Source organism: Perna viridis, chromosome 11, assembly GCF_037379345.1.
Source record: "Perna viridis isolate PV_CMFRI_1.1 ecotype Kerala chromosome 11, ASM3737934v1, whole genome shotgun sequence".
Classification (NCBI taxonomy): Eukaryota; Metazoa; Mollusca; class Bivalvia; order Mytilida; family Mytilidae; genus Perna; species Perna viridis.
This window is the reverse complement of record NC_142455.1, coordinates 26837619-26864909: the sequence shown is the minus strand read 5'-3', so window position 1 is coordinate 26864909 and position 27291 is coordinate 26837619. Positions and strand designations below refer to the sequence as shown.

At 33.8% G+C, this 27291-nt stretch overlaps 3 protein-coding genes across 9 annotated transcripts in view; all 3 read right to left on the bottom strand.

Annotated features, from left to right (window-relative positions):
- Positions 1-1035, bottom strand: part of LOC148603547 (formin-like protein) — a 51469-nt gene extending 50434 nt beyond the window's left edge. For all 6 annotated transcript variants that reach the window (XM_088552512.1, XM_088552514.1, XM_088552518.1 and 3 more), the window contains exon 1: positions 909-1035. In XM_088552512.1, the coding sequence (XP_088408638.1) occupies positions 909-978 (70 nt within the window). In that variant the 5' untranslated portion in view covers positions 979-1035. The remainder of the gene's footprint in view (positions 1-908) is intronic.
- A 2847-nt stretch (positions 1036-3882) lies between these two features.
- On the bottom strand, positions 3883-12626 carry LOC148603546 (uncharacterized). The gene is made up of 6 exons (XM_088552151.1): positions 12519-12626; positions 11502-11686; positions 10376-10476; positions 9019-9244; positions 8453-8638; positions 3883-6162 (listed from the first exon to the last, which is right to left on the bottom strand). Exons 2-6 carry the CDS (start codon positions 11529-11531, stop codon positions 6034-6036), a joined length of 672 nt encoding a protein of 223 aa, XP_088408277.1. The 5' UTR covers positions 11532-11686; positions 12519-12626; the 3' UTR covers positions 3883-6033.
- Positions 12627-13479: 853 nt separating this feature from the next.
- Positions 13480-26843, bottom strand: LOC148603545 (monocarboxylate transporter 12-B-like). Of its 2 annotated transcripts, none has more exons than XM_088552149.1 (5): positions 26762-26843; positions 20829-21011; positions 19766-19909; positions 16251-17474; positions 13480-14054 (listed from the first exon to the last, which is right to left on the bottom strand). In XM_088552149.1, the coding sequence occupies exons 2-5, from the start codon at positions 21007-21009 to the stop codon at positions 13888-13890; spliced, it is 1716 nt and encodes a 571-aa protein (XP_088408275.1). In that variant the 5' UTR covers positions 21010-21011; positions 26762-26843; the 3' UTR covers positions 13480-13887. The 2 variants fall into 2 exon arrangements, with proteins under 2 accessions (XP_088408275.1, XP_088408276.1); XM_088552150.1 differs by lacking the exon at positions 26762-26843 and adding an exon at positions 22924-22986.
- Positions 26844-27291: the final 448 nt, after the last annotated feature.

Sequence of the window (27291 nt, the reverse complement as noted above, 5' to 3'; positions counted from 1 at the left end):
CATTCCCAATGGTAACATCATTTCAAAAACTTCTGAAACTCTGAAAGAGTAATACATTATTGAATAGAAATATTTTTTTCGTATAAGAGCACTGCAAATGTTCCATTATTACAAGAAACTGAAAAAAAAATCTGATATTGATCAGTTAAGAATGAATTGGAGTTAGCATACTATGTTTTGCCTGACCTTGTATGCATTGAACACAACGGGGTAAGCGGTTAAAGAGAAACACATGCACTACTTTTCGAACAGAATCCAATGGAGTACCTTGTTTAGGAGTTACTATTGATCTAAAAGATGAAAGACCAAACAAACAAAATATTAAGTCATTTCTCAAATGTATTGAATCAGCGAGTAAAAACACAATGGTTTCAGAAACAAATACTTTCTATGAACAAGTGAAACAATGTCCCAGCTTATATGCGCCTGGCCGAATCCAAACAGTCAGAATTCTGCTAAAAGTATGGGGTTTCTTACAACTATGAAATGTATTTAAAATGCATTCTGGTCGCAACCGACGATGGTTTTGTATGTGTCATTCTTCTGTATTTACTTCAATAGAAAGACTTGTAGTTCTGCACGAGTTGCAAGTATTTTACAGTAGAATTGTTGAATGATTTGAATGTGGTTTATTTTATACACATTTTCATACTTTCACAGATGCGAATCTCGCCCGAATCCCCCTTTTTAATGAAAAAAAAAGGTTTTGTGTATTGGGGGGGGGGGGGGGGTAAAAATGTCTAATGCCAGTCGAGACCCCATCCCACTTTTGTTGGAAAAAATGTTAATTTCATGCATTTATGTTGATAGACACTTATAAATTAAAATATAAAGAATCCCCTCCCCCTTTTTCTAGATCCCCCTCTCTGGATCCGCTCCTGCTTTCACTATTATGACTTGTTTCTTACCTTCTGTTTCCTGAATTGAATCCATACAACAGAAAACTCTAGATAAACAAGTAAAAGAAGACCATTTCATCGCATAACTTACACGGACATAGGAAGGAAGTCAGGCGGAGTATTGAGTATGATATTGTAAACTTTAATACTTACAAGTGTATATACATTGTTGTCCCCAAATAGTTTAATAAAATATTATTTGGGCGTCAATTACCGTGAATTGAGGAGAAGTGAATTATGATAATATCATGTTGGTGCATGACCAGCTGCCTTGTTTGAATGCATAGACAATGTCTCAAATCAAATCACCCATACACTATAAAGGGTTGTTATAGTACATATATATTTTCAGAAAAGTGCATGCAAATAAAATAGCAATTGTTCAGTCATCTACCACATGGAAATGCCGTGGGGAGGGGTAGAGGATGACTTCCGATTCCCACCAACGACTCTCTCCTCTATCCCACTACACTCCCCTATACGCCTACTTCCTTTTCCTGAACTCCAACTGTAGAACCTTCATCGATGATCTACATATATTTCATATATGTTATCTTTGCAAACTCCGTACAGCGTCTAATGTTCCACACTCAGATGAGATGCGGTTAGTGAATGAGGAAACGAAGTTGGCCGCTGCGTGCAGTTCGTGTCATTTGTTTACTGTTGTTTTTTTTTTCAGGGGTGCATTACAATTGACTTATTGCTTTAAATATTTTGTAAAAAAAAATTCTGTCTCTTCCCTCGCCCTCACCTTATTTGTATATGTAGTACTTTGTACCCAGAGCAGTTTTAGTGGAACAATTCAAAATCTATAACGAAGTAACAATACCGAAGGTACAAGCACTGAAAAATCCGTGGACAAAACAATGCAAGAACCTTCAAAAAGACAGTACACGAAGAACAAAATGCACGCTTAAAGAACTTTTAAGTACATACATAAAAAACACCACGAATCCAGTCGGGAATGAACTCGGATACATCGGAACGATATTGTAAAACTGAAATTGTACTTCAGTCAACAAATTTAATAAATTGTTCCATAGAAAGTGAATTTTTTTCCAGACATACTGGAACAGGCACAAGTAACAGCTTAATACATGTACAAGAAAAATATCCCTTTGGAAAAAATTAATTACAGGCCTGTCAGTGTACTATCTATTTATTTTTTCAAAAGATTATGAAAAAAATTTAGAAACCCAATTGAACGCGTATCTTGATTCCATTTTTCACCATTATATATGTGTCAAACTACACTACTGAAACTGCTAGAGCATTGGCGATCATCACTAGGTAAAAACATCTATGTTGTTGCAGTTTTAATGGATCTGTCTAAGACATTCGACTGTCTCCCCCTATGAAATTTTGCATGATAAATTATCAGCACATAGAGTTTCCAAGCTTCCAGTATCCCTACTTTACTCCTGCTTAACTAACCGAAAACAGCTAATCAAAATAAATAGTATTCCTAATAGTTGGGCTGACATCCATAAGGGCGTGCCGCAAGGATCTATCCTGAGACCTCTCCTTTTCAATGTATTTATCAATGATATTTCTACTTCATCAAACATGGCACACTATATAACTATGCAGATGATAACATCTTATCCTTTTGTTCACCTGATTATGATGTATTAATTTCCACCTTGGAGTTGATTGAGTGATTTAGAATAAATAAAATGCAGGCTAATCCTGACAAATTTCAGGTCCTAGCAGATGGTAAACAGGCTTTTGAAAAAACAACCATGTATCAATATTAATTCTGCAAATTTATCTTGTGAAAATATTGTGAAACTATTGGACATTGATACTGAATATAAACTTAATTTTTATATTCATATTAGTAATTTACTAAAATGTTCTTAAACGTTTGGGACAAATTTCCATATTTTCAATTCTTAGCAATCATAATTTTTGTCCTTTGTAATGGCAGTTTTGTACCGGTTAAAATTCCAGCACTCTGTTCTGTGTATGATGATATGTCTTATACGAAGAACTTTTGGATCGTGCCAGGATGCCTTCTCTGCTTATTAGACGCCAATGAACAACGGCTGTTGAAACCTTTAAAATCCCGAATGATTTATCACCTGTATGCCATCGTGATCTTGTCACAGTGAAGTCATATAATCATACATGTATTTTCTGGTACAAAAATATACTAGATATCCCACAGGTCAATACGGTACCAGTACTTATGGTAAGAACAGTTTTCGTTTGCTGCAACTACTTTATCATTCCTCTTTTCAAGAGTTTAGTTTGGTCCTGGAATGGCTCCGAATGTCACTGTTCTGCATGCAAAAATGGCTTCTATCGCTTTATCTGTTACTGTGCTATTTGTTTTATGGCCAATCTATGTTTTTATGTTTTGTGTAGTTTATGTTTGTATGTGTTTGTATTTTGCTGTTCTTTTGCTTTTAACCAGTACATGCCTATTTGTATGTGCCGTCTCTATGCTTTGCATGTCTTATGTATTTAATATATATGTTAAACGGTTAAAGCTCACTAAAGCTTATGTTGTCTGTTATTATTTGTACCGAATGTAAATAAAGTTTTCGTATCTTACTGTATAATGCCGGCTTCTTGCAAGAGACGACAGCGATAAAACTCCAAACAACTATATATATTAAAATATACCTTTTTGTACATGCATTAGAAGTGTTTGTTTAACCAACGGTACTTGAAGTATGGTTAAAATATATGATATGATGAACTTGACATGTTAAAATCTGCATCACATGCTGTATCAACTGTCGACCTATATCACCCCGCTGGCCGGTGGCCCATGGGTGATATAGGAGTCTCGGGTTGTTACAGCATGTGATACTGATTTTGACACGTAATATTCAGTATATATTTCACATGAGGTATATTCAATCCTCAGTTTTGATGAAAAAAGTTATATCATAGAATGACTGCAAGTAATACCGATGGCTACATATAACATACCGAACTTCTGATGTGCACAAAACATGTCACACACTGAATATATGGAGTCAATTTTTATTAATACTGATAAATTATTGATCAGCACATAACAAAATGTACATTTATAAACACCATTCCTTACATTTCTAACAAAGAATTACATAAACCAAGTCATAATGGACTGTTCGCTTCTTAAATGTATAGAAATTCGTCTAAAATTTTATTCATATTAACCACATGAGAAACTTTCGTTTGAGCAAAACACTACATCTGTATCTACTGAAACTTTGAACAGCATAATCAAAGTAAATTATAAGACAGGTATAATATGAGGAAGGCATTTGCCATAAGTGCTAGCGAAGTATTTAGTAGGTTCAAGGATTTATATATAGGAAGGATTGGAATCTCGCGTAATTTTACATAGTACGACAATGAATATGTTGCGTGGGGGGATATACAGCGAGATTACCCATAATGCATTTCGTTGATGCTGAGCGTGGCCTGTTAATGGCGGACGATTTCCATCGCTTCAACATTTCTTCAGTATAAATGTAGGTATTCTGACCCACACGGTTTGAAAAAAAATTAAAATATCCCACCTCAAATTGCCTCCGACTTCTTCAATGTTTTGTTTTGATCAATACCTTGATATTCGAGACCTTATTTCTTATCAAATTTCCAACCTGATCCCACCTTCGAAGGTGTACAAACCCGATCAATCGTCATAAAATTTGTTAAGAATTGATCAAAAATAGTACGAGAGTGTATACAAGTATTTTTACAATTGCAACTTTCCCTACATTTGTGATATCAACGTTTACACACGCTTTTGTTTTGACTCCTGACTGCATAGGCACGCCTTCGAGGGCGGTTATTTACCCTCCACATTTAAAATTTAAACTCGATCTACAAATCCCGATCTATCATAATAAAATTTATTTCAAATTGATACGAAATGGTCCGATGTTGTATATAAGAAATTTTGTAGACGTAGACTCACGCCCTCGAGAAAAGGCATTTCCTCCTAAATTTAATTTCTAACTTTTTCTTCAAAACCCAAACGATCACCATAAAATTTGTTTTAAATTGATAAAAATGGTCTGACGGTGTATATAAGGAAGTTCATAGCTGTAGCTTCTCCTTCTTTTGTGATATCAATGTTTTATATGACCTAATTTGGATTGTATAGGCGGCAATTAGCTGTTGCTAGTATACTGAAATCTCACTCGCGAGATATTGCGATAATTTACGAGACGCCAATCCTTCTTGGGTAGGTTCCCTTTAAAAAAATGAATTTCATGCCATTTACCATTTTTGCTAAATCTCGATTAGGATAATTTCATTTGTGGGAACCGGCAAAAAATGTTCCAAATATTTGTTATTTTATCTGTCAAACAGTTCCGGGTTGACAAAGAATGCCTTGTTTACCACAACCGGAAGTAAGTTTTTTCATGATGTCCGAAGAGTTCCGATCAAATAACATGCGGGTGTCTGAATCATATTGGCATGTATTTTGACTTCATTTCAAAGCTTCAATAGATGGAGATGTAACATTTTACTTTGACGAAAGTTTCTCAAATGGTCTTGATATGAATAAAATAGACGAATTTCTATACACTTAAGAGCGAGCTTCGCTCGTAACGCTTTAAAATGATTGAAGTCCCCGGCAAAATTCGCTTATCTTTCGGCCGCTTTACGAATACTACTGCTGTTTGGTACTTGTATTATAATTTTATGTAAAAAGTTCGCATAAAATTAAAATGTTAGCTAATACAAATTCATTTGACATTTCACTGCTGCAACGTTTACCCCGTTTTCTGCTAGTATCTCAAACTGTAATTTTGCAGAAATTCATTTTTTTTTTCAGACCTAGGCGACGCTAGACATACACAATTATAAAATTCTAAATGAAATTTTCATAATAAATGACACATATGCATATAAAGTTAGTAAGTATATACAAATGACCCACTATATATATTTTGTTCTGCTAACAGTGCGTACGTTTAGCTGTTATATCTGCACAGATCAAATATCTGAGACTAATATTAATACGAACCTATAGTCGTATGATGACATAAAAGATACATTTCATAAATAAATAACCTGGATGCTCCGAACAACTTAAGAAATGAAAGTATTTATTTATGTGCTACGTGTACATTGTACAGACATGGTAGCAAAGTCGATATTGCATAAAGCAGTACCCTGATTACGGAGCACCACAGTCTGTGCTTTCATGCAGTTGACCGGGTTGTTCTGGAAACAGTTCTTTGTCTGTTAGTATATCTTTGAAATCCTTGACATAGCCACCGAATGCACCAATCTTTCCAGATCGGTCCTAAAATGGAAATGAAGAGTTATATCAATTAACCAAGAAGAACTCGCTTTCTGATCCACTCAAAATTCATTTCTGTACAGTTTTTTGAAGATGCTTGCTGTGACGATATACTACGTGAGTCTGAAATCTCTTATGGACGAACCATATTTTGACTTCTAAACTTTGCTAAATCGAATATACATTTGTCACAAAAAGCAACTTATTTTGTTCATATACATGTACAACTGGAGCCTAATTAATCTCCTGCAATCATCGATACTTGTGTTAATTTTAAGTCCATTCTCAATCGTGTACACATGTGTCGGGATTGGAAACTTCTTTCCAAATTGCAAATTTCGATGTGGGCCTATATATCTAGAAAAAGAGAGAGCGTTAACATGGTATCTTGTGATACGAATCTGATATTTAGCTCTGTTCAACCTTATTATTTTCCTTAAATATCAATCCATATGAAATTCAGACACTGCCAATAGTAGTGATGATTCATGGCAAAGAGGAAAAAAACAACGGAACAAAATCCTTTTTAGTTCCCCTAGCCGAAAGGCCGTGTAAGCTATTGTTTCCGTCGTCCGTCGTCGTCCGTTAACTTTTCAAACATCTACACCTCTGAAACTATTCGATAGAATGTTACCAAACTTTGCATGCATATTCTTTAGGGTGTTTTTTAATAATCCTTGGGAATTTTTGATCATGCAAACAACGTGGCCACCGTTACTAAAAATTGATCATAGCGGTCAAATTGCAGAATTTGGTACATAACTCAAAAGGAATTGGGTTTATTAAAAATATGGCATGAAGTAATTGTGTCAGCATGACAGAGTGGACCTACGCCAAAATTTTCAGTCTCGTTTACAAATAAATGAGTTATGAGTCCTGAAATGGATTTTTTCCACGGAATTTTACATTTCCAATTTTGAAAATCTTCTCCTCTGAAACAACAAAATTTAGCTTAAATGTTCAGTGGAACATCGTAAACAAACTATACGTGGAGATTTTTTATCTTGAGAAAAACATGACCGCCGTTACTGAAAATAGACCATGGGGTAAAATTGCAGAATTTGGCACATAACTCAAAAACTGTTGGCTTTAAGTATAATCTGGTGTAATATCGTATTGGTGATATTTTATGGTGTGGGAACTAAACGCATTGTTTTGGATATCAAATCTAATCTATAACTAAAGATACATAATACAGACTTAGACATAAATGCACGTGTAGCATACAAAACAAACTCCGCCCATTTCTCACACTATTGGCTTATTTTAATACATTACATCTGGTAGGGATTAAAATTGTTCATGGATGGACCCATTTTCAAAAAGTCCCATTGACGGATGAATAAGTTATGGCTTCTAAAATGTTTTTCCACTTAATTTTTGTATTTCCAACATTGAAAATATCCTCCCCCTAAACTACTGGATGGATTGAAACAAAAATTAAAATGAATGCACCTTACGATATCCTTAACAATCTGTGATTGTGGATTTCTGAACTGGCAAAAAACATGGCCAAATTTATTAAAGATAGAACATAGTGGGTTAAATTAAAGACTTTTGGAAATAACAAATAAACAAATAGGTTGAGCTAAATTCTGACAGGGTAAAATTGATCAGCATGGTGAGACCGACCTTGCCGAAATTTTCATAAAAATCTGTTGACAAATGTCGGAGTTCTTGCCCTAGAGAGTCGAAAAAATGACTGAGAGATTTATTTTATAATATGAAAACTGGGTAGATAACTAACAACTCCCTATTGATTAAATGATTCTTATGACAATAGTACAGGTCAAGAGTCCAACTTTACAAAGCTAAAAAGTTTATTTTTGACAAGGTGAGAGATTCGGCCTCTCTAGAGCCTCTGGATACGCAATATTTTAAGTAAGTATAGTTCTTTCTATACACAAATCTGTAATTTTTATAAAACTATACGTTCATCTCCCACTTAAATCAACCGAATCAAGAATGATAACTAAAGCAATATTATAGCGCTATAGCAGTGTAACATTTTACCATTGAATACCATTGACAGGGTGTGATTTTCCAAATCATCTCCATGTAGTTGACTTAGTGAATTTCACGAACAATGCATGATTTTCCAATTTTCAGGTCATTAACAGGTTCCAGTAAGACCACTGTAATCAGCACATTTATACACATTTTTAACGGGAAAACCCCCGAGCGGGTGCCTTCTCATAATCATAATACCTTTTTTTAAAACTAATTAAATTAAAATGAAGTTAAACTTTTTTTTTCTGATTTTTCAATAAATGCTCATACACTGTATACTTACAATTCTACTTAACTGAGGGTGTCCACCAATGAATAAGTTTTGACCCCTGACATCCAGAGTAGTGATAGTGCCATCCGCAACAAAAGACCTTCCATCAATAATAAGTCCAGTCTGGTTTACGTTTTTGTTCTTGTCGCCAGAGTGCGCTGCCTGTACTTCAGCTTCCTTATTCCTGAAGAACTCGAGCTGTAAGAAATGTGAAGGAGATGACGACGGTAAGGATTGCTGTTTGATATTAAAGTTTGACATGTTCGATAGACTCGAAGACTCACAAAACAACACACAAAAATCATATACATATATACCCACATTCTGATTGGTTGGTACATAATTTACTTCTTAGTATATACAGGCACATTATGAAAGGATGGTTCTGATCAATCAATTTTCCTCAAAAACTTTTTTCTGTCTGATACTTTGTTAAATATCATTTTTATTAATTTCTTGAATTGACTAATTAGGGTATTTTCTTTGTGTTGTTTTTAGTGAATGGGCACATGATATTGTTGATATGTGTCTATATTATTGCATTCAAATGATTTTCAGCTTGCTTCTCAGCAACTTACTGTATGCCAATTTCCATCATCGACCTCAAAGTCAGTACTGACATATCCTCCTCTCGAGGAACCAGTACCGTATTTGCTGGGGTTAAATATAAAATAGTGTAGTTTCCCTTGATAAACATAGACCCCTTCGTAGTCCAAGTGGGTTTCCTCATTTTCGTATCTACTTTCAGTATAGAACAGGAGTCCACTTTCATTTCCTGTTTTAAACGACAACTGGAAATCAGATCTGCAAATGAAAGCTACAAAATACAAACACGTGAAACACAATCAACAAAGTCATCGTGATATGTTTGAAATTAATAAAGGCTTTCTTCCGACAATTACAGGACAACTCAATAGGTCCAGACATTTATTTTATAACACTATAACAATAAAGTTGAAAAAGATAGCACTTTCCGTATATCCATTACACCCTTCATTTCGTGCATTATAAAGCTATGATATCGCGTTGCTTCAGGTAGAACGGTACTATTTAATTCCCATAGGCGACAATAGTGAAACTTTTGAAAAATTCACACCTTTAAAACAATGACGGAGCTATAAACTAATTTTTTTCCAGTAATATCTTCATTTCTGTAACTAAAATTGCGATCAAAGTCATAGCAAAACTATCTCGATTCTTTGGTATTTTAAGCAGATAATGTTTGGGTCAAAGTTCCCCTTTTTTTCTGCGAATGGCACATAAATTTGAAAAATTCATAATATTTGTATAAATGGTTTTCAAAAAAATATAATTTTATTTTTTAAAAGTATTATAATGTTAGAGTCTGGAATTAATAAAACATTTTGGGTATCAGCACAATTTGTCCAATCGCAGTGTCCGGAAGTATTTACGTAAGTAGGGTACACAAAAGGCCAACCTAAAATAATGAGAAATAGTACCGTTCTACCTTCAAGGACATAATTCGACTGTCTTTGTGGATATAAACCACTAAAATCCCCAAAAAATCGTTCGTAACATAGTGTTAGTCAATCATTTGCACGATATGAGAGATGCTGACCATCAGCTGACTGTTCCAATAATTGGCTTAATTTTCGTTATTAGTTGAAGCCAGATATGGGAAAAGTTTCAACACGGAAACGACCACAATAATTAAGTCCTGATGTTTTTTTCACGATTTTTCCTCTTTTTGATTTTTTTTCATCGAATTTTAATGTAAATATTTATATGTTTTTTTCTACCAATCTACAAAACAGAGATCTTTTTATCACTTCAGCGATTAAACAGAAGCTACAAAGCCTTTGTTTGGAAGAATGTTTCCTGATAAAAAAAATGCCTAATATTACGAAGACTTGAACGTAAAAAGACAATGGCCAGTTGTGTCGAAAGCTGATTCGTGGCGAGTTCTTTGCTTACCTTTGAGCGAATAAGATACTGGTTGTATTAAATAACAGAAATGTGTTACGGGCCTGCTGCAGGAAGTAACATGTGCCCAAAACCTGTCCAATACAGCAACTCTGGAATAAGATAGCGATATGGAAATAAAGTAACATTTTCCTTGTAACACCTCTAACAGCCATAAGAATGTAATTCATTTCATATACCACACCACCATACACTCCACGGAAATTATTCATAAGTGGCCGTGATTACTCGATACTACGGTTTAATATGTAAACTTGATAATTTTGACATTTTATTGCAAGTGATATTTGAAACATTTATTTTCCAGAACTTTCCGAAGACAAAAATGTAAGTAGGGTTTACATTTGTGTCCAAAATTATCTTGTTCGTGTTTGTAAGTAATTGATGTGATGCATACAAAGAATGTAATATACATCGCACAGATTGGTCAAGAAAATGCACACTATGTAGTGGGAACATTAAGAAGTTAGTTAATACTATATCCCCAATTTTTAGCACAAACGAATTCAAAGTGTTGATCAACTGTCAGGTTGACATCCTATACAAATAACACATAGAACATCTACTGAATGTCAACCACTTTCGTATGATAATCATCATGAACTTGCTCATTGAAAGGGCGAGTCAATCTCCATCATAAAGTCAGATAAAGTTGATTCTCCTAAGTGTAGTTCTTTCATTCTGTGTGTTTTATTTTTGCATTTTTTAAAATACATTGTTGTTACTGCCGATTTTTCCAAAGGTTGTCCCTTTCAGATTTTGACCACTTTAAGCAAAATAATAGATTTACGAACGCTTTCGCTTCATTCACCAATATACCATTCTTGGTATTATTTATGATGTCACTTGCACTACCTTGTTAGGTGTTTAACAAAAATTGTCCAGACATAGACACAGCCAATGCGAAGCCTTGTTACAAATCAAATTAAAGTTCTCGTGTTTGAATTAATCTTTATGATTTTTATTAATTAAAAACTGAGTTATAGATTTCAAACTAAAATACGTCATTTTCTACAGGCAAATACAAGCACTTTCAAACTTACAGGAAATAAATGTAGAAAAAAAACATTATCAGAGAAACACCATAAAAGAAAGTGACAAAAACATTAAAACTCACCAGTAAAACCAAGCGTACATAGAATTCCATTTTCAAAATTTGTTTACAAACACAGAAGCTGTGATTAGAGATAACGGTAGTCAGCTAATCTATTACGTAGTTAAGTGTAACAAAACAATCTTCACGAATCATTTGGTAGTTGGTGTTAAGTTAAATAGCTTTAACAGGTACATCTTATCATTAACCTGTCAAAATGGAATGCAACTATTCTGATTACTACTGCAGATGTATACATATGCTTTTGCCATGCACATACATTGTAATTATAGGAATCTTAGGAATTGTCTATAAGAACTATGGTTGTATATCCATTTTTTTTGTATTCATAAAAGCATGCCTATTCATTCTATTTTGTTTAGTCTTATCAGGAAAGTTCAAACCTTTAACAGAAATCAACCAAACCATTTTTAAAAATTGACATCATTTCTACGCCAAGTTTCTCTGCAACTCAATGAGGTAACCCAATCAGTTATGTTAGGATCAAAATGACACAATCTTTCAGAAAACAGAAAACTGGTCAATTGTCTTGTCTTGTCTTTGGTTGGTGTTTTTCAAACTAAGAAAATCGTGATTAGTATTTTTACGTAGACGTTTCAATATTTACCAAACTGTTGAAACTTAATTTGCGACTTTTGTTCTTGTACTAATAGCAATAGTTTTATTTATATAAGAGCTAAACTTCAGTGTATTTTAGATATGTAACTGTGTTTTTTTTTCAGATAAAATAGAAGCAACAGTTTACCCAATTACCTGTTGCAAATCTTCGTTAGTCTATGCACATCTTTCCACTTATTTTAAATCCAGAACAGTTTTTGATTATACAACGAGAATTGTACAATTCCGTTCCTCCATACTCCAACCTCTTACTTCCGAGCGCCATACTGCATAACGCTCGTTCCGCCGTTCCTTGAAATCGGCAGAATTATAGTAAACTATTTTCCATTTAAAACGTTTTATACAGTTTCTTTACCATTACACGGGAGAATGTGACTAAACTAAAGAAAAATGATGGCCTACCTGATGAGAAAATCCAGCAATCCTGGAAATCCTTTGTAAAAGCAGTTAAAATGAACTTCATGTTTGGTTTTTTACCTTTTTGAGTGTGTAATTCCGGTTGATAAAATTACGGATTTTAAAATTTGCGAAACGAACATATCAAATTAACCAACGAATAGCCGTTACCAACTTGAAGTTCGTTTTGTCAAAAATATACTGTATTCCGTAAAATTAGTGACCTAATTCAAAATTGCTGGTCATTTTGACAACTGTCTTCATTACAAATGTTTTCTAGGTATTTAACAAATATTTAGGATTTTTATCGTTCGATTTCCAGTAGGTTAAACTTCTTCTATGTAAATAAAAGATACAAAGTATTTTGAAACACATGTTTAGCTAATTAACATTTGCGGTGGCTTTCAACATGTCAGATGCCAGAGGTTAGGATGGCACCGTCAGAAAATGGCTTGCCAGACAACCTCTAGCATTGCTGGAGTAGGTGTATTATGTTAAAGCGAAAAGTATTTTACGACTAGACGGGGGCTTTTTTACACGAAGAATGATTATTGCTGCAAAGTCAAACCAACAAAAACAGTCGTCAACAATCCTGAGTACAACAGGAATTCCAAAATAAAACTACAAATGTATATAATAATAAAGTAAAATCAGTTGTACTATACACCAATATGAGAAAATATTAAGTATTATCTTCTTAATAGTTTATTTCTCCCTGTTTTGTATTACTGACAATAAACTGGCAAGTTATGATATCGGTACGATAATTACTAAACAGAAAAAAGAGAAAATATTTCACGAAAAAAATAAAATTTTCGATACAGATTTTCCGAACGCCACTAAGTTATCAGTATTTGGCCAATCGGGAAAAGAACTGCGATCGGGTGACTTGCGTTTCCATGGAAGAGGGTCCTTAAGGTCAAAGGGTTGGAGGGGAAGTCTTTAAACAGACCATATTCACTTAAGATTACATGCAATGTATGGACTCTTGTCAGCAACTTATTCAATATGCAAATATAACAATGAACAACATTAAATCACCCTATAAGATATCGAGAATTGAACACATGTTAATACGCATTTACAACAAACCAAGTTCACAAAAAAAAATCATCAATATTCTTGTTCCCAGGTAAGCATTAAGACTGCTTTACAACGGACTTATTTAGTTAATATTTTACCATTATTTACAATATTAATTCGTAATTTTCAGTATCACTTATCATTTCCGCTCTTAAGAATTATCCTGCAGCTAAGCTTTGCACAATACAAATGCAAGGTATTGAACAAAGCATTGTTGTATTTGTATATGTGCACGATACTGTCCCTTATTTATCCTCGAAGCAATCCTTTTTCAATTTGCGTTTGTAGTCCGTTACTTCTGTTTCATTTCTATACAGGTTTCTGGAATACTGTTTTTTCGATTGATCCGAACAAATCTTTCTACCTTGATGAGAAACACAAGTAGACCTCCCAGCAGAAGTACTCCAGATGAAAAATAAAATGTTGGTTTGTAATCTCCAAAAGCGTCTTTCAGTGCCCCTAAATGAAAAATATGAGTTCAGTATTATTTGTTCAGAGCAGAAGTAAGGTTTTTGTACAAACCTTATGGAGTAAGTAATATTAGAAAGCAGAAATCAAAATAAAAAATATGTACCATAATCATAAAGTGTCCGTATTGCAGTTTTTTATGTAATGAAAACGATCATAAAATGTAAGTATACATGTATAGCAGTGATAGTTGTGTTATTGAATGTAAGTATACATGTATAGCAGTGATAGTTGTGTTATTGAATGTTGCATCATACCTTATAATAACACAGGCTTGCAAAAACAGTGAATCTTGTCTGAACCAAAACCTTTTTAGACTAATTATATCGGTTTACAACGTTACAAATACATACTGATACATATAAAAAGACTATTAAAAGGTATTAAAAGGGTCTGGTGTAGACAAGTTTTAGAATTATTTAGAGTCTAGTTTAGACAGGTTTTGAGATAATTAAGTGCCTAGTTTAGACAGATTTTGGGATTATTAAGTGTCTACTTAAGACAGATTTTGGAATTGTTTAGAGTTCGGTTTATACAGGTTTCACTGTATATCGAGTCCTCGAAGAGAACTTAAGAAGTAGTTTTTTTCTGAAAATCAGACAGTAGGTGATTCATGCATCTTAAAAAAACACCTAATTCTTTTTTATTTCTTGTCCAGAAACAGTAATTGATCACATTAGTCTTTTTTTTTCATTTGGTTGTTGCACTTGTGAGATAAAATTGTTTAGATTGTACATGAAATTGGCAGCTTGTAAAAGTTACGGTTCTTGATTTGGTTTGATTTGTTTGGTTTTAGTGGGAAATGAATGTATGATTTTGTAAAAAGTGTAGATCTGAACGCAGAAATGATTATCGTTATGCGAGTGTAGCACATGTAGAGATAAACAGCGCCGTTTGTTTGGTGGGTTTTTCTTCACCATGAATCACTTTACTATTTGGCAGTGTCTGAATTTTATGTTGACTGGTACCTAACTATGTGTGAATCAATAAATAAAAAATTGAAATGTTTTTGTGGTAATAGTTTTTGTTTAGATAGAAAATCGAAACAAAAAAGTAATATAACACTCTCATTCATTCAGTTGCTGATGACAATATTCGGACACAAATAGGTACCCAATCATTTCGTTAAAAGGAAGCGCGTATTTGGAATGGAATTGTTGAACTACCCTTCTCTAAAAAATTAACAAATGTCCATGAAGTGATTGAAGAGAAGTGAATGATATATTGCATGATGGACGATCAGATGGACAATTGATAACCTTCATTACAAAACATCCCTTAAGATTATTAGTCATTTTCATAAGTGCACATTTTTGTATCAATTACGCAAACTTTTTTATATGTCCGGGGTGATTTTCTTATGGATATTTCACTAAAGAGTCGTATACCGTATTGAAGGATGGACGATGTATTTTTGATGCTGTCCAAGGCTGCTTAGGGGCTTTTCCTATGGACATCTCAATATCTACACTTTACTTCTAATGTATGGGGCACTATAAGTCGCAATCACTATATTTCTTTATCACAACTAAAGTTATATAAATATACTCATTATCTTATAATATAATCTATATAAATATCAGGTTCATGGCATTCTCTACATTGACCATCGTTTTTGTTTTACCCTAACAATTTTTCCTACGCAGTCGGTATAGTTTCGCTTTTTACCCTTTACCCTTAAAGACGCTCTTCCATGGAAACGCAAGTCACCTGATCGCAATTCTGTTTCCCGATTGGCCAAATACTGACAACTTAGCGGCGTTCGAAAAAAAACTGTATTGAAAATTGAAATTGCGTGCCATGTGTTATTTCCTGAATAAAATGTAGAAACTTATAAGTGAAAAAAAAAACTTTACTGCGTCGGCTACCCTTTTTTTTAAAGATAGTATTTGTTTTGAATGTGTTATTTCTGTCATCCGACTAAAGCTTTGCACTCAACCAAAGTACCTCGTGCTGTAGGTGGATGAGTACATTTGTACCTACTTATGGTCCTCACCCATACAAAAACCTCGCCATGTTTAAAATATATTTAATGTTATCAGGGGAGAACCCAGAAATTTGTAAAAAGTCAAGGGGGTTGGGATCTCATACTTCATACCTTTTTATATAATTAAAATAAATAATTCCAACAAAAGGATAATTATCACCTCATGGAATCCTCTCGGTTCGTTGGTAATTTATACATACCGCCTAATGGTGGTCCAATCAAGGCTCCAACTCCATTACTGAGCATGAGATAACCGTAAGCTTCCGTTAAATATTTATGACCAAGAATATCGACCGTCAATGTGATAAGTAAAGCCAATATTCCTCCAAAAGCAACCCCATTTACAAACATTATACAGGACATTGTCGTAACGTTGAAAAAAATCTTCATTGTCATGCCACTGATAGACACTCCCATTACAAAATGCCATAATATATACACATACAATCTACTTAAACATCTAATGTTTCCGAGAGCTCCTCCTACTACACAACCAGCGATTATACCCACACCTCCAAAGGTAAGAATTAAAGCAGCGTCGGCATCAGTTAGGCCGATATATACCACATACTCAGGAGAAATAATCCAACATATAGCCACACTCATATTCCACAAGATATTATTGACATTAAAAACGATAAAGGAAAAATTGCATAAGAATGAAAAATGTTTACGGATTACATCTTTCATTGACGACTTTTTATCCTTTGTTTTCGTTTTAAATTCGATATCCAACTTTTTTGATGTTCTTTTAGTAACTGATACGAAGTTCGTTCCTTTCTCATGTTCAATGGTTGTACATTTAGTTTCGGTGTGTTCATCTAAGGTGGTTATTTCAGTTTCGTCACAGACATCGGAGGTTTGGTTTTCGTTGTCAGTGACGTCATCATCTGTTTTTTCATCCCTATTTATGTAAATATTTCCAATGATTTCATTTGAAATACTGCACTTAATTGAAGAAACTTTAATATTTTTTTCTCCGATAGTGACTTCCATTTCAGTGTCACATTTAATTGAAATGTCACTGTTTTTTTCGTAATTTGAAATCATTTTCTTGCAGATCAACTTTGATATAATTACGTCACTTCCAGATATTAATGTAGATCTTCGAGGAGCCTCTGAAAGTTTCTGTAAATAATCTAATCCTGTCATCTCAGTCATTTCTGAATTTTGTTGGCCTTCTATTTTATTCAAAGGAAACAATAAGGCAGAAAAAATGACGCATTGTACCATAACGCCTGCTAAAATGAAAAATGACCCCTGCCATCCGTAGTAGTGTATTTGAGCGTGTATGAGCAAGGGAAAGACAACTCCTCCTAGTCCAACACCTCCCATTACTATACCCGTTGCAAGACTTCTATGTTCGTCGAAACAAAGACCAACAACTATGTTACTGGGGATGAATGCCATAGCCATACCAAAACCTGTAAATTAAAAAAAAAATAAATAACAGAGTTTACGCCATCGTTTGCAAGAAATAGATAAGAAACTAACGTACACCCAACATCTTATCAAAACGTTACATTAAATGTGGATTGCTCACAGGCGTAACATCCGAATATGGATTGGTGCAGCAACATGACGCATTGACAGGATGTCCTAGGGCAGCCGTAAAATACCCTATTTTGAAAGTTTTTGTCAAGAACTTTAGGTACAGCATCCAGTACTAGCGATAATTATTGGTACGGCGCTAGTTGCAACTATTGTACCAGGCGGCACTGCCCTGTTGTCAAAAAGCTATAATTTTACAATACAGCACTGTTTTGATGTGAATTCAGGAGTGAGTTTCGATCTGATTGATTACTATCAACTTATATCATATATGTTATATTTATAGCATAGTATTCCGAGTTAGACAAATAGACTTTCGAACGCGCAGCGTGAGAAGTTTATTTGGCTAACGAGGAAGGCGTTGCTATAAATGATTTGTAACATGAATGACACGCCCATGACAGTCCGTGCAGAAAAAAATAACGTTTGGCGGGAAAATCTAATAACCCGCACAGTAGGCAGTATGGCAGACGCATTCTCTCTACCAGATTGGCTTGACATTAAAAATGTAGAAAGCGATGATTTGGTTCTCTCTCAGGTGTGTATTTTTTAATTGAATTAGACAGATTTACGCTAATTGTCTTTTTGAAGGCTTTTAAACACAACTATTCGGGGCATGGACCCCCTTTTTTGGCCCAAATGTAAAAAAAATCTATTTATTTTTCCATATTTACAATTTTCTACAATATGTAGGCATATAACAAGTCTCAAAACTCCATAACCAGTTGAAACCTAATAAAATTGACATTTGTATGTGTGCTTTTTTGTAGGCGTAATCTTTTCCCAAAGAGGCGGAGCTTACCCATGCAATATTGGTTTTAGTGTTTTGGTTATTTCATGGCTGTTTCCTCATTGCATTATATAGGCCCATGTGACCTTTCATGCAATATTATTTAGTTGCTTCAATTTAGAGCATACATTTTGTTACATGCTTGTCGTCTCTATGTTATTCCATAAAAAGATCAAAGGAAAAAAGAAGATTCATGTTACAACTAAATTTAAAATATACCCTTTGCGTACTTGCATTGTAAAAGATTGTTTAAACCCGATATCGTTTACCCTATATCGCATACCCTATATTACACCCCTTAAATTTTTTTGCATACCCTATATTGTACCCCTACAAAGAACTCACTTAATTTTTTTATTAGATAAAATATATGATGTAAAGAACAGGACATGTCAAAATCTGTTACCTATGCCGTATCAACCCTCGACCTATATCACCTCTCTGGCCAGTGGCCCTTGTGTTGATATAGGACTCTCGTGTTGATACATTTGGTACGGATTTTGGCATGCAATATTCAGTATATAATTTGAATGGATGTCATTGGTATGATGCCAAGTAGATTGTAATACTTTGCATTCAATTAGTCTATTTTATATAACATCAAACTCAACAACTTACTACAAATGTAATACATGCAAATGAACTAGGAAAAGTGAAGATGCACGTTTCAGTTTCTGCAGTAATTCCGACATCTACCAAAATTGCAACAAACAATGTGAATCAGAACGCACTTTTCTCACATAAAGCAGATGAACTGAGTGAAGATAGCCAGAGGACAGCGAGTTCACATTCACATATTCATCATTTCGAACGTAGACCAGTGGGATTCATCCCAAAATCTCCTAGTGTACAAGACCAGAGATATGATGAGTATATTTTTAACACAAATTTTATTTGATTATTATTTCATTATGTAACTGATATAAACACATATAAGTTATGGCATGTCTGTTTCCTAAATGACTAGATTTGTCGTATTTTTATCTAACACGACCTCCATCGGGATTGATTGATTAATGTCGGGTGTTTAACGCCCGTGCAGCAATATTTCATCTATATCTAGGCGATGAAAATGAAATGCATGATAAAATGAACATGAAATGATGATGAAATGAAAAATGGGATAAGACACAAGGATGATAGGGTCGAAGGGTTTCGATTGCCACTGGAAATAGGGAGAGGTTGGTGGGATCGGGCAGTTTAGCCTCCTGTGAGCTCGTGCTGCTCGTGTGTATTTTATATACTTGTCTTTGTTTTTCTTATTGTCGGTTCATGTGTTCTCGAACATGTTTCTTGTCCACGCGTTTTCCTTCTTTGATAAACACCTTTTTTTCCGATATTTTACTAGAAATAACAGATTGATTAACTACGTACCTTGCATAAAGCCATAAACGATGTATAAATATACGATGTCCTTCAGAAATGGGATACAAAGCAGACTTCCGGTACTTAGTAGACTACCTATTACGGATACCTGCCTAAAGCTCAACCTCTGTAGAAGAAGGCTAACTACTGGACCTATAGAATAAATCTGTTCACTTAATATAGAACTACGGAATGGCACGCCTGATATTCCTAAAAAAGCAGAGAATATTTACCCTACTATATCATCTGGAATTAGTGTAAGATACTGGTGGAAAATATACTTTTTTCAAATCTACCATTAAGCCTACCTAAATTATATGAAATAATTAGCAATGGTTGCTTCACAATTTTTTCGTTTGTGTAGTTTCCAATGACTTTATTTTGCTAGTCGTTTCTGTCAACTTTTTCGAGAAGACTTTTGCTCCTGATATTCAAGGTCAGTGTATTGCTTTTAATTATTTGAAAGATTGGCACTTACCTGTCTAATGTACATAATCATATTCAGAATGGTACCTTTCTACCCCCATATACATATCCATGTTCAGAAAGGTACCTTCCTGTCCCGAAGTACATATCCATATTCAGAATGGTACTTTCCTGCCCCATGTACATATCCATACATTCCTTCATCAATGTACATTACCATGTCAAGAATGAAGCTACCCTGACCACTTGTACATAACCGAGTTCTGAATGATACTTACCAGTCCAAACATTAATTACCATGTTCAGAATGGTACTTACCTGCCCCATGCACATTGCCATGTTCAAAATTGTGCTATTCTGCCACGATGTATACATTATTATGTTCAGAATTGTACTTATCTGCCCAATGTACATTACTATGTTCAAAATGGTACTTTCTTGCCCCGAGAATCTTACCATGTTCAGAATGGTAATAATCTGCCCCCCCTCCCACCATTGTACATTATCATGTTCAGAATGTACTTACCTACTCCTGCGTACATTGTCATGTTCAGAATGATACTTACCTACTCCTGTGTACATTGTAATGTTCAGAATGGTATTTACCTGCCCCAATGCACATTGCCATGTTCAGAATGGTACTTACCTGACCCCATGTACATTGCCATGTTGATGGACCCTATCAGAGAAACATCAACAGTGCCGACACCAAAATGTTCCATGAATTTAATGTTGTAAATTCCAGTACTTCCTGTTATTCCGAATGTAATTGTCATTAATATGAAAGACGAAAACGCTATAACTAAGTTCCAACGCTTCGGGACCATTTCTGAAATTTACAATAAATGGTGTACAATGGGAAAATTTCAACGTGTTTTTCATGTTTTTATATGTGCATCAATGTAGTTGTCATATCTGTTAAATCACTTGTTTCTATATATTTTCAGTCGTATGAAATGCATGGTAAAATATGCATCATATTTTTTGTGCTCACACAAGTCGATACTTGGTGTGACAAAATAATCTATCCTTATCGTATTGAAATATGTAAACTATTCATTAACTACCAACTATGCTCATCAGATTGTCACTGACGAATATGGGTACTAGTCATTTTGTTCTAAATACTGTTTGTGTGAATATAAGTCTTCTAAGAAATATAATATTTGATGTTTACATATGAAAGTGATACAGTATCATAGAAAGAATAATTATAAGAACCATGATTCTAGCGGAAATCAAAAGAATGTAGTCCAGGGACAATGCAGACCAGACATTGAAAATTCTTTGTCCCTGGATTACATTCTTTTGATTATCGCCAAACGTTGGTTCCCTTGATTATTCTTTTACTTATTCGAAGGTGTAATACACAAAGCCACAAAAGCAACTCCAACAAATAAATTCTAAGTTTCTAGCGAAAATAAAAAAAGCACATTTTTATAACATTAATTTTAAATATGATCAGTTAACGCCAGTTTAGGTCGATGTGGCTGTGTGTTGAAACTCGGGGTTCGCAGAAAATTCGCTCCCACATGATTTTTCATAAGCTTGAACACAAGGTTTGTTGTCTGTTAAAACACATGTATTTGTCATAGGCTGATTAATACACGGGCTGAAATGTTTCACAGCATTTGAAATTGAGATCCTCGATATCACACGGTAGCCAAGTAAATTGCCGTTTACGAAGTTTTGCCCTGAAGAATCCAGAAACGTGTATTTTGTTGTCTCGTGTTATGTACAGAATTGCGCTTAATTCATGTTGTTTCGCTAAACCATCGGTTACTATCAATAGTTGATCGTCAGGGATAGGTAGTGTAAAGGTTGCTCGATTAACATGTATTTGCCTTTCACCTAAAATTTTACTGTTATGGGGGCCAGCGATTGTTCGCCGGTTTTCGGGAATTTATAGCATGGCAGTCGTTCTTTTTGTTTCGGCACGTCTCCGTGATCCTCACTTAAACTGTCTTATTATTAAATAGGTGTTCAACCACTTCTTATTCTTCGAAATGAGACATTTTGTCGTACATCATTTTTTTCGTATGCTGCTGAAGAAAGCATATTACTCCCGGTGTGTAGTTCTATACGCATGAGCACACACCAACATAGGCAAATTTTGTACTTTTATGACCTGACATGACCTTGTTTTGGGAATGTCGCAAAGAATCTTAGAGTATTAGTATACCGAAGTTGTAACGAGTTTTTCTTGCTATTTTTACATTAAACTGTTGTTGATTTTTATTGAAATAGACTTATAGAACATTTATATGTTCCGTGAGCACATTATTTACGAGAAATAGAGTCAAAATTTTAGGTATCGGGGATTATTTTCCGATGTGAATCCAGCGTCCCGATGGTTGCTAGACGTTACCCAGATAGTTTTTAGAGGTATAAAAACTTTTTTTCTGACGATTTCCCAAGATTGCTAGTTTTGATTCTTCAGTAAACAAAACAGCTAAATTCTAGGGGTTTTGGCATAATGTCTGACAAATTGAACCACGTATCTTTCTTCCTTGTCAAGTTTAAACTTTTTTTTATTTATGTACTTATCTGAATTGTTGAGAAGTTTTCTACTTATCATCGCCTGAATATAGCTGAAATATTGCTGCTCGGGCGTTAAACCCCAACAACCAACCAACCAACCTAATTTTGAGTTAATTAATATCATAAAGGAAAGTTTTCTTACAACATAGTGTATATATGTGAAAGTGAAAACGAAGTAAATATATTAAACTGTTGTTTACCTGCTAGCTACGTTTGTAAACACACAACTTATATTTGTGAAATAATGTGCATGCATGATTCACTACGATACATTTAACTTGTCGAGGCTCGTATATTATGATGTTAATCTTTTGAGTTATTAAGTAGTAGTCTTTGTAAGAATCATGCAAAAACTGTAAAATGTGATATACATAAAAAAAAGGCTACATATTTATATTTTTGATATTAAGTTGATTTATGGGTCTATATTATAAAATGTGCAATTATTTATTCGAATCTGCCTGTTCTTAGGAGATAATCAACACTGAAAATCTAATAGCTTAAATTGTATTTGAGCGTCATTTACAGAGTTATCTCCTTTAATTTTGAAATCTAGTGTGCCTTCTATATCATTTTTATCTCCTAAGAGCACGGGGTGTATGAAAAACCGAATATTAATTTCTGTTTACTATGGCATTTCAAACAAAATATCAAAAATAAAAGTATGTAGGCTTTTCACCCATGAATCACAATTTGCATGATTCTTAGTCATTTTATTATACATAAAACATTAAATCTTTGCTATTTTCTTTTAATCTCGCTAGTAAAGATGATGACTGTGACCTATCGTCTATGTACTTGATTCCTAAATTCCACAAGAATCCATATAAACAACGCTACATAGCTAGGACTGCAAAGTGTACCACCGAACCACTTTCAAAACTTTTAGCTTCTATACTCACAGCTGTCAACGAGGGTCTCGAGTCTTATCACGACACTTGTTATTACCGTAGTGGTATTAATTCAATTTGGATCCTGAAAAATTCGAAAGATATTCTAAAAATCCCCAATTCAAGATTGTTATCAGAATACAATAGCATTAAAATCCTCGATTTTAGACTCTTATACATCAAGATACAAATATGTACTTTTCGGTTGAGATTTCTCATTCTTTATAAAAAATAATTCATCTTTCAAATATACCGATTAAGATGTTTTTAAATTCCGGATTTTTTTTATCGACAACATATTTGTCTATTATGGTGGACGAGTTTTTAAACAAAGGTTCGACATTCCAATGTCAACTTTCCTTTTATTTGTTGCAACATCCCTTAAGCACCTGCGTTTGGAGTTTTCATATCACAAGTTATGCCAGAGCTTGCCGTAACTACGCAGGCTTTTTGTATCGCGATAGACTTGTTACAATTAGGCTCGTGGAACAGGGTTATGGTGCCTCAAGATTGAAGTCATTACCGCAGAAGTTTGATGGTCGTCATCATAAACTGGTGGATCGTTACGGGTATCGATCTGCCCGATAAAACTGGTTTGTTTAACGTGTCATTGTTTTCCTTTCGTTACTGGTTCGCACTTTTTCACTTAGTTGCCTTGATTAATTTAGCACAAGGGAAGTGCTATGTAAAACATATTTTTATACGATTACATAAAAGCGTAATAATCACAATAAATATTTTTAAAACAAAACAGCAAAGAACTACAATGTCTGAATATTTTCAATTGAAAGGAGAAAAAAAAAACAGCAAAGTGTGAAGCTAACTAGCATTTATCTAAATATCGTTGTCGTTCACAATATGTAAAATATAGTTTTGTCGTTGCATACTTCTCAAGGTGATTCCAAATGTAATACTTTTCATGACCCACGAGTTTATAAAATACGGTTTAGGAGCTAAAAATAAACGTTTAATTCGACAGTAACAAATTCCACCTGTCTAGGTTTACTTGTAGTTGTGACTTTATTTCATTTATACAGTGCATACGTCTCGACGTGATACAAGTAGTTTAATTAGTTCATATTTGTATGTAAGTTTTTTCATAACTGTTTCTGTATTGAAAAAACCCCACCTTTTTCGCTTTCTAAAATTTATTTGGTTAATTTAAAGTTTCCATTTTACTGAAAAGCGACAATGGTAAAAAATTACGATGTTTAACGTTTATTATATGAGTTTTGATATTAATACAAATTTATTTCAGAAGTAATACGCTTTCTGATTAGATAGAAATATGTGCCAATCACCTTATAGACCAACTTCTGTTCATCATCAACATTTTTTACCCCTGAAATTTTGATACTTGAATTAAATTATAAGGAGCGACTATTATATATATATATATAGCTAACGTAACATAGCAAATGAGTAACGGTGCATCTGGTCCATGCTCCCAGTTTTTAGTAGAGTCCAAGTCAAGTGGCTCATTTACTTTTGTTACTTTGTATGTATGATTTTAGTTACTTTATGTTCTTTGTTGTGTATTTCTGTTTCCCATGTCTGGTCTGTCCCTGGATTACATTCTTTTGATTACCGCTATAACCTCGGTTCCCTTGATTACTCTTTGATTACCGCTATAACCTTGGTTCCCTTGATTACTTCTTGATTACCGCTATAACCTTGGTTCCCTTGATTACTCTTTGATTACTGCTATAACCTTGGTTCCCTTGATTACTCCTTAACGAATCTAATCAAATTATATTACTTTGGAAATAAAATGTTCAAGAACAAGTAGTGCGATGTTATGAAAGGTGCAGAAATAACAGAAAATAATAATAATAAATAATAATAATAATAATAATAAAATCATGACTTTACTTCCTTATGAATAAACATATAACACTCAATTTGTATTGCAACTTTATTTCGATATTATGTACACGTTTCAAAGAACAACCTAACACCATCAGCGTTACTATACATCGAAAATCTAAACGCAAAAATACATTGAATACAAAAGTATTCAACACCAAAAACGTCGAAATAGGAAGCAATATCAAGCTACGAAATCAATCGTCTACCACGTGTATAGACAAGGAAGGAAGCCTCAGTGTTTAGGGTTTTTGCTTTTTGTAATACTGATAGAAGTAATAGACTTCTCATTTGGAAATATATTAAACGATGTCATCAAGGACTTGTGGTAGCAATGAATTCATCCTTGCCACGTATTTCTTTTTGTATGTAGAATCATTAATTATTATGTAGGTAATGTGTTAATAATTGAATTAATTTATTGTCACTTAAACTGACCGTGAGGAAACTGTTCTGGGTTTAATAATAAAAAAAAACGTTTCTGAGACTGAGATTTACCTCAAATCATTGACTTTTCCCTCAAACCTTCATTTTAAGGTTTTTTAAGGAATTTAAGTTTAGGTATGAAGAAATTTTCTGTTTAAGATTTTTTTTTATGCAACATGGCCTTCTATATAACCATTGTCAATTAAATGATCTTTAACATAAGTTCTGTAATTCCTGTCGATTGTTCAAAAAAATACTTAGCATCAATAAATATTATTAGTAGTATCGAGGTTTTTTTAAGGGGACGAAAAAATAATAACAGTAAAACCAGGGAACAAAAAAAGCCTTCCATCACCTGAAAGCGTTTTGGATATCAAAATAAAAATACAGAAAGTAACCCGTACATTTTTTAACGCAATTTTTTGCTTACATGCAAAAGAATGCCACATGTATACAAATTAAAGCGCTCAGTTAAAGGACTTCAAATACCTAAAGATCATAACGGCGATAAAGCTTTCAATACGTGCAAAGTAATCAAGGTTTTCTTACGTTTCTGCAATGTCGTTAGCATCCGCCGAGAGATTTCTGCTTACACAGAACTTTCGGAAAGAATTGCAACGTTCTTAAACAAAAAATAACGACACCAAAGCGAATGTTAGACAAATATCGAACAAATATGTGCGTCCCCTTTACCATACAAGTGCGTTTAAAAAAATCGCAGTTCATTCTCTGCTGTTTCGTTATAGCAGTAGCACACGATAAATGAAGAAATATATTTATATTTTATTTAGCTTTACACGTAATTCACTCAAAGTAAATGCTTATTATAGTTTAAGAAAATATATACAACACTTACTTATAATTTCGTCTATTTTTCCAGATTATTTCTGAATTTAAATACCTTTTGATACTTAGTGCATGGTGATCATTGTACATGCATGACGTGTTAAGTCATGTATTCATATATTTTATTTTGGTTTAAATATATTTCACTCAAAGAGGAAATGTAATTATTTTAAGAAAGTTCACAATAACTATAATACATACTTGAAGTGGTTGGATAGTTTAATGCCCTAGTCTAACTTGTTATCCTATTTGTTTTTTTTTGTGTTAATGGGGGAACATGCGTAATAACATTTTATTGCTAATGTGCATTTACTATGGAAAGCCATATCTGCATTACATTGGATTATTTCACTCAACACACGTGGTACAACTTGAAAAGCGCTTCTTTCCCAGATGATACACCTCGGAGAGAGCAAAAAAGGTGACGATGATGGAGATTTTGTGCAATTTTTTGACATTTTTCAAAGAAATTCAAGGAAATAAGTATTTTAACGATAATAAAAAAGAACATAACGACTTAACAACTAAAATCAGAATAGA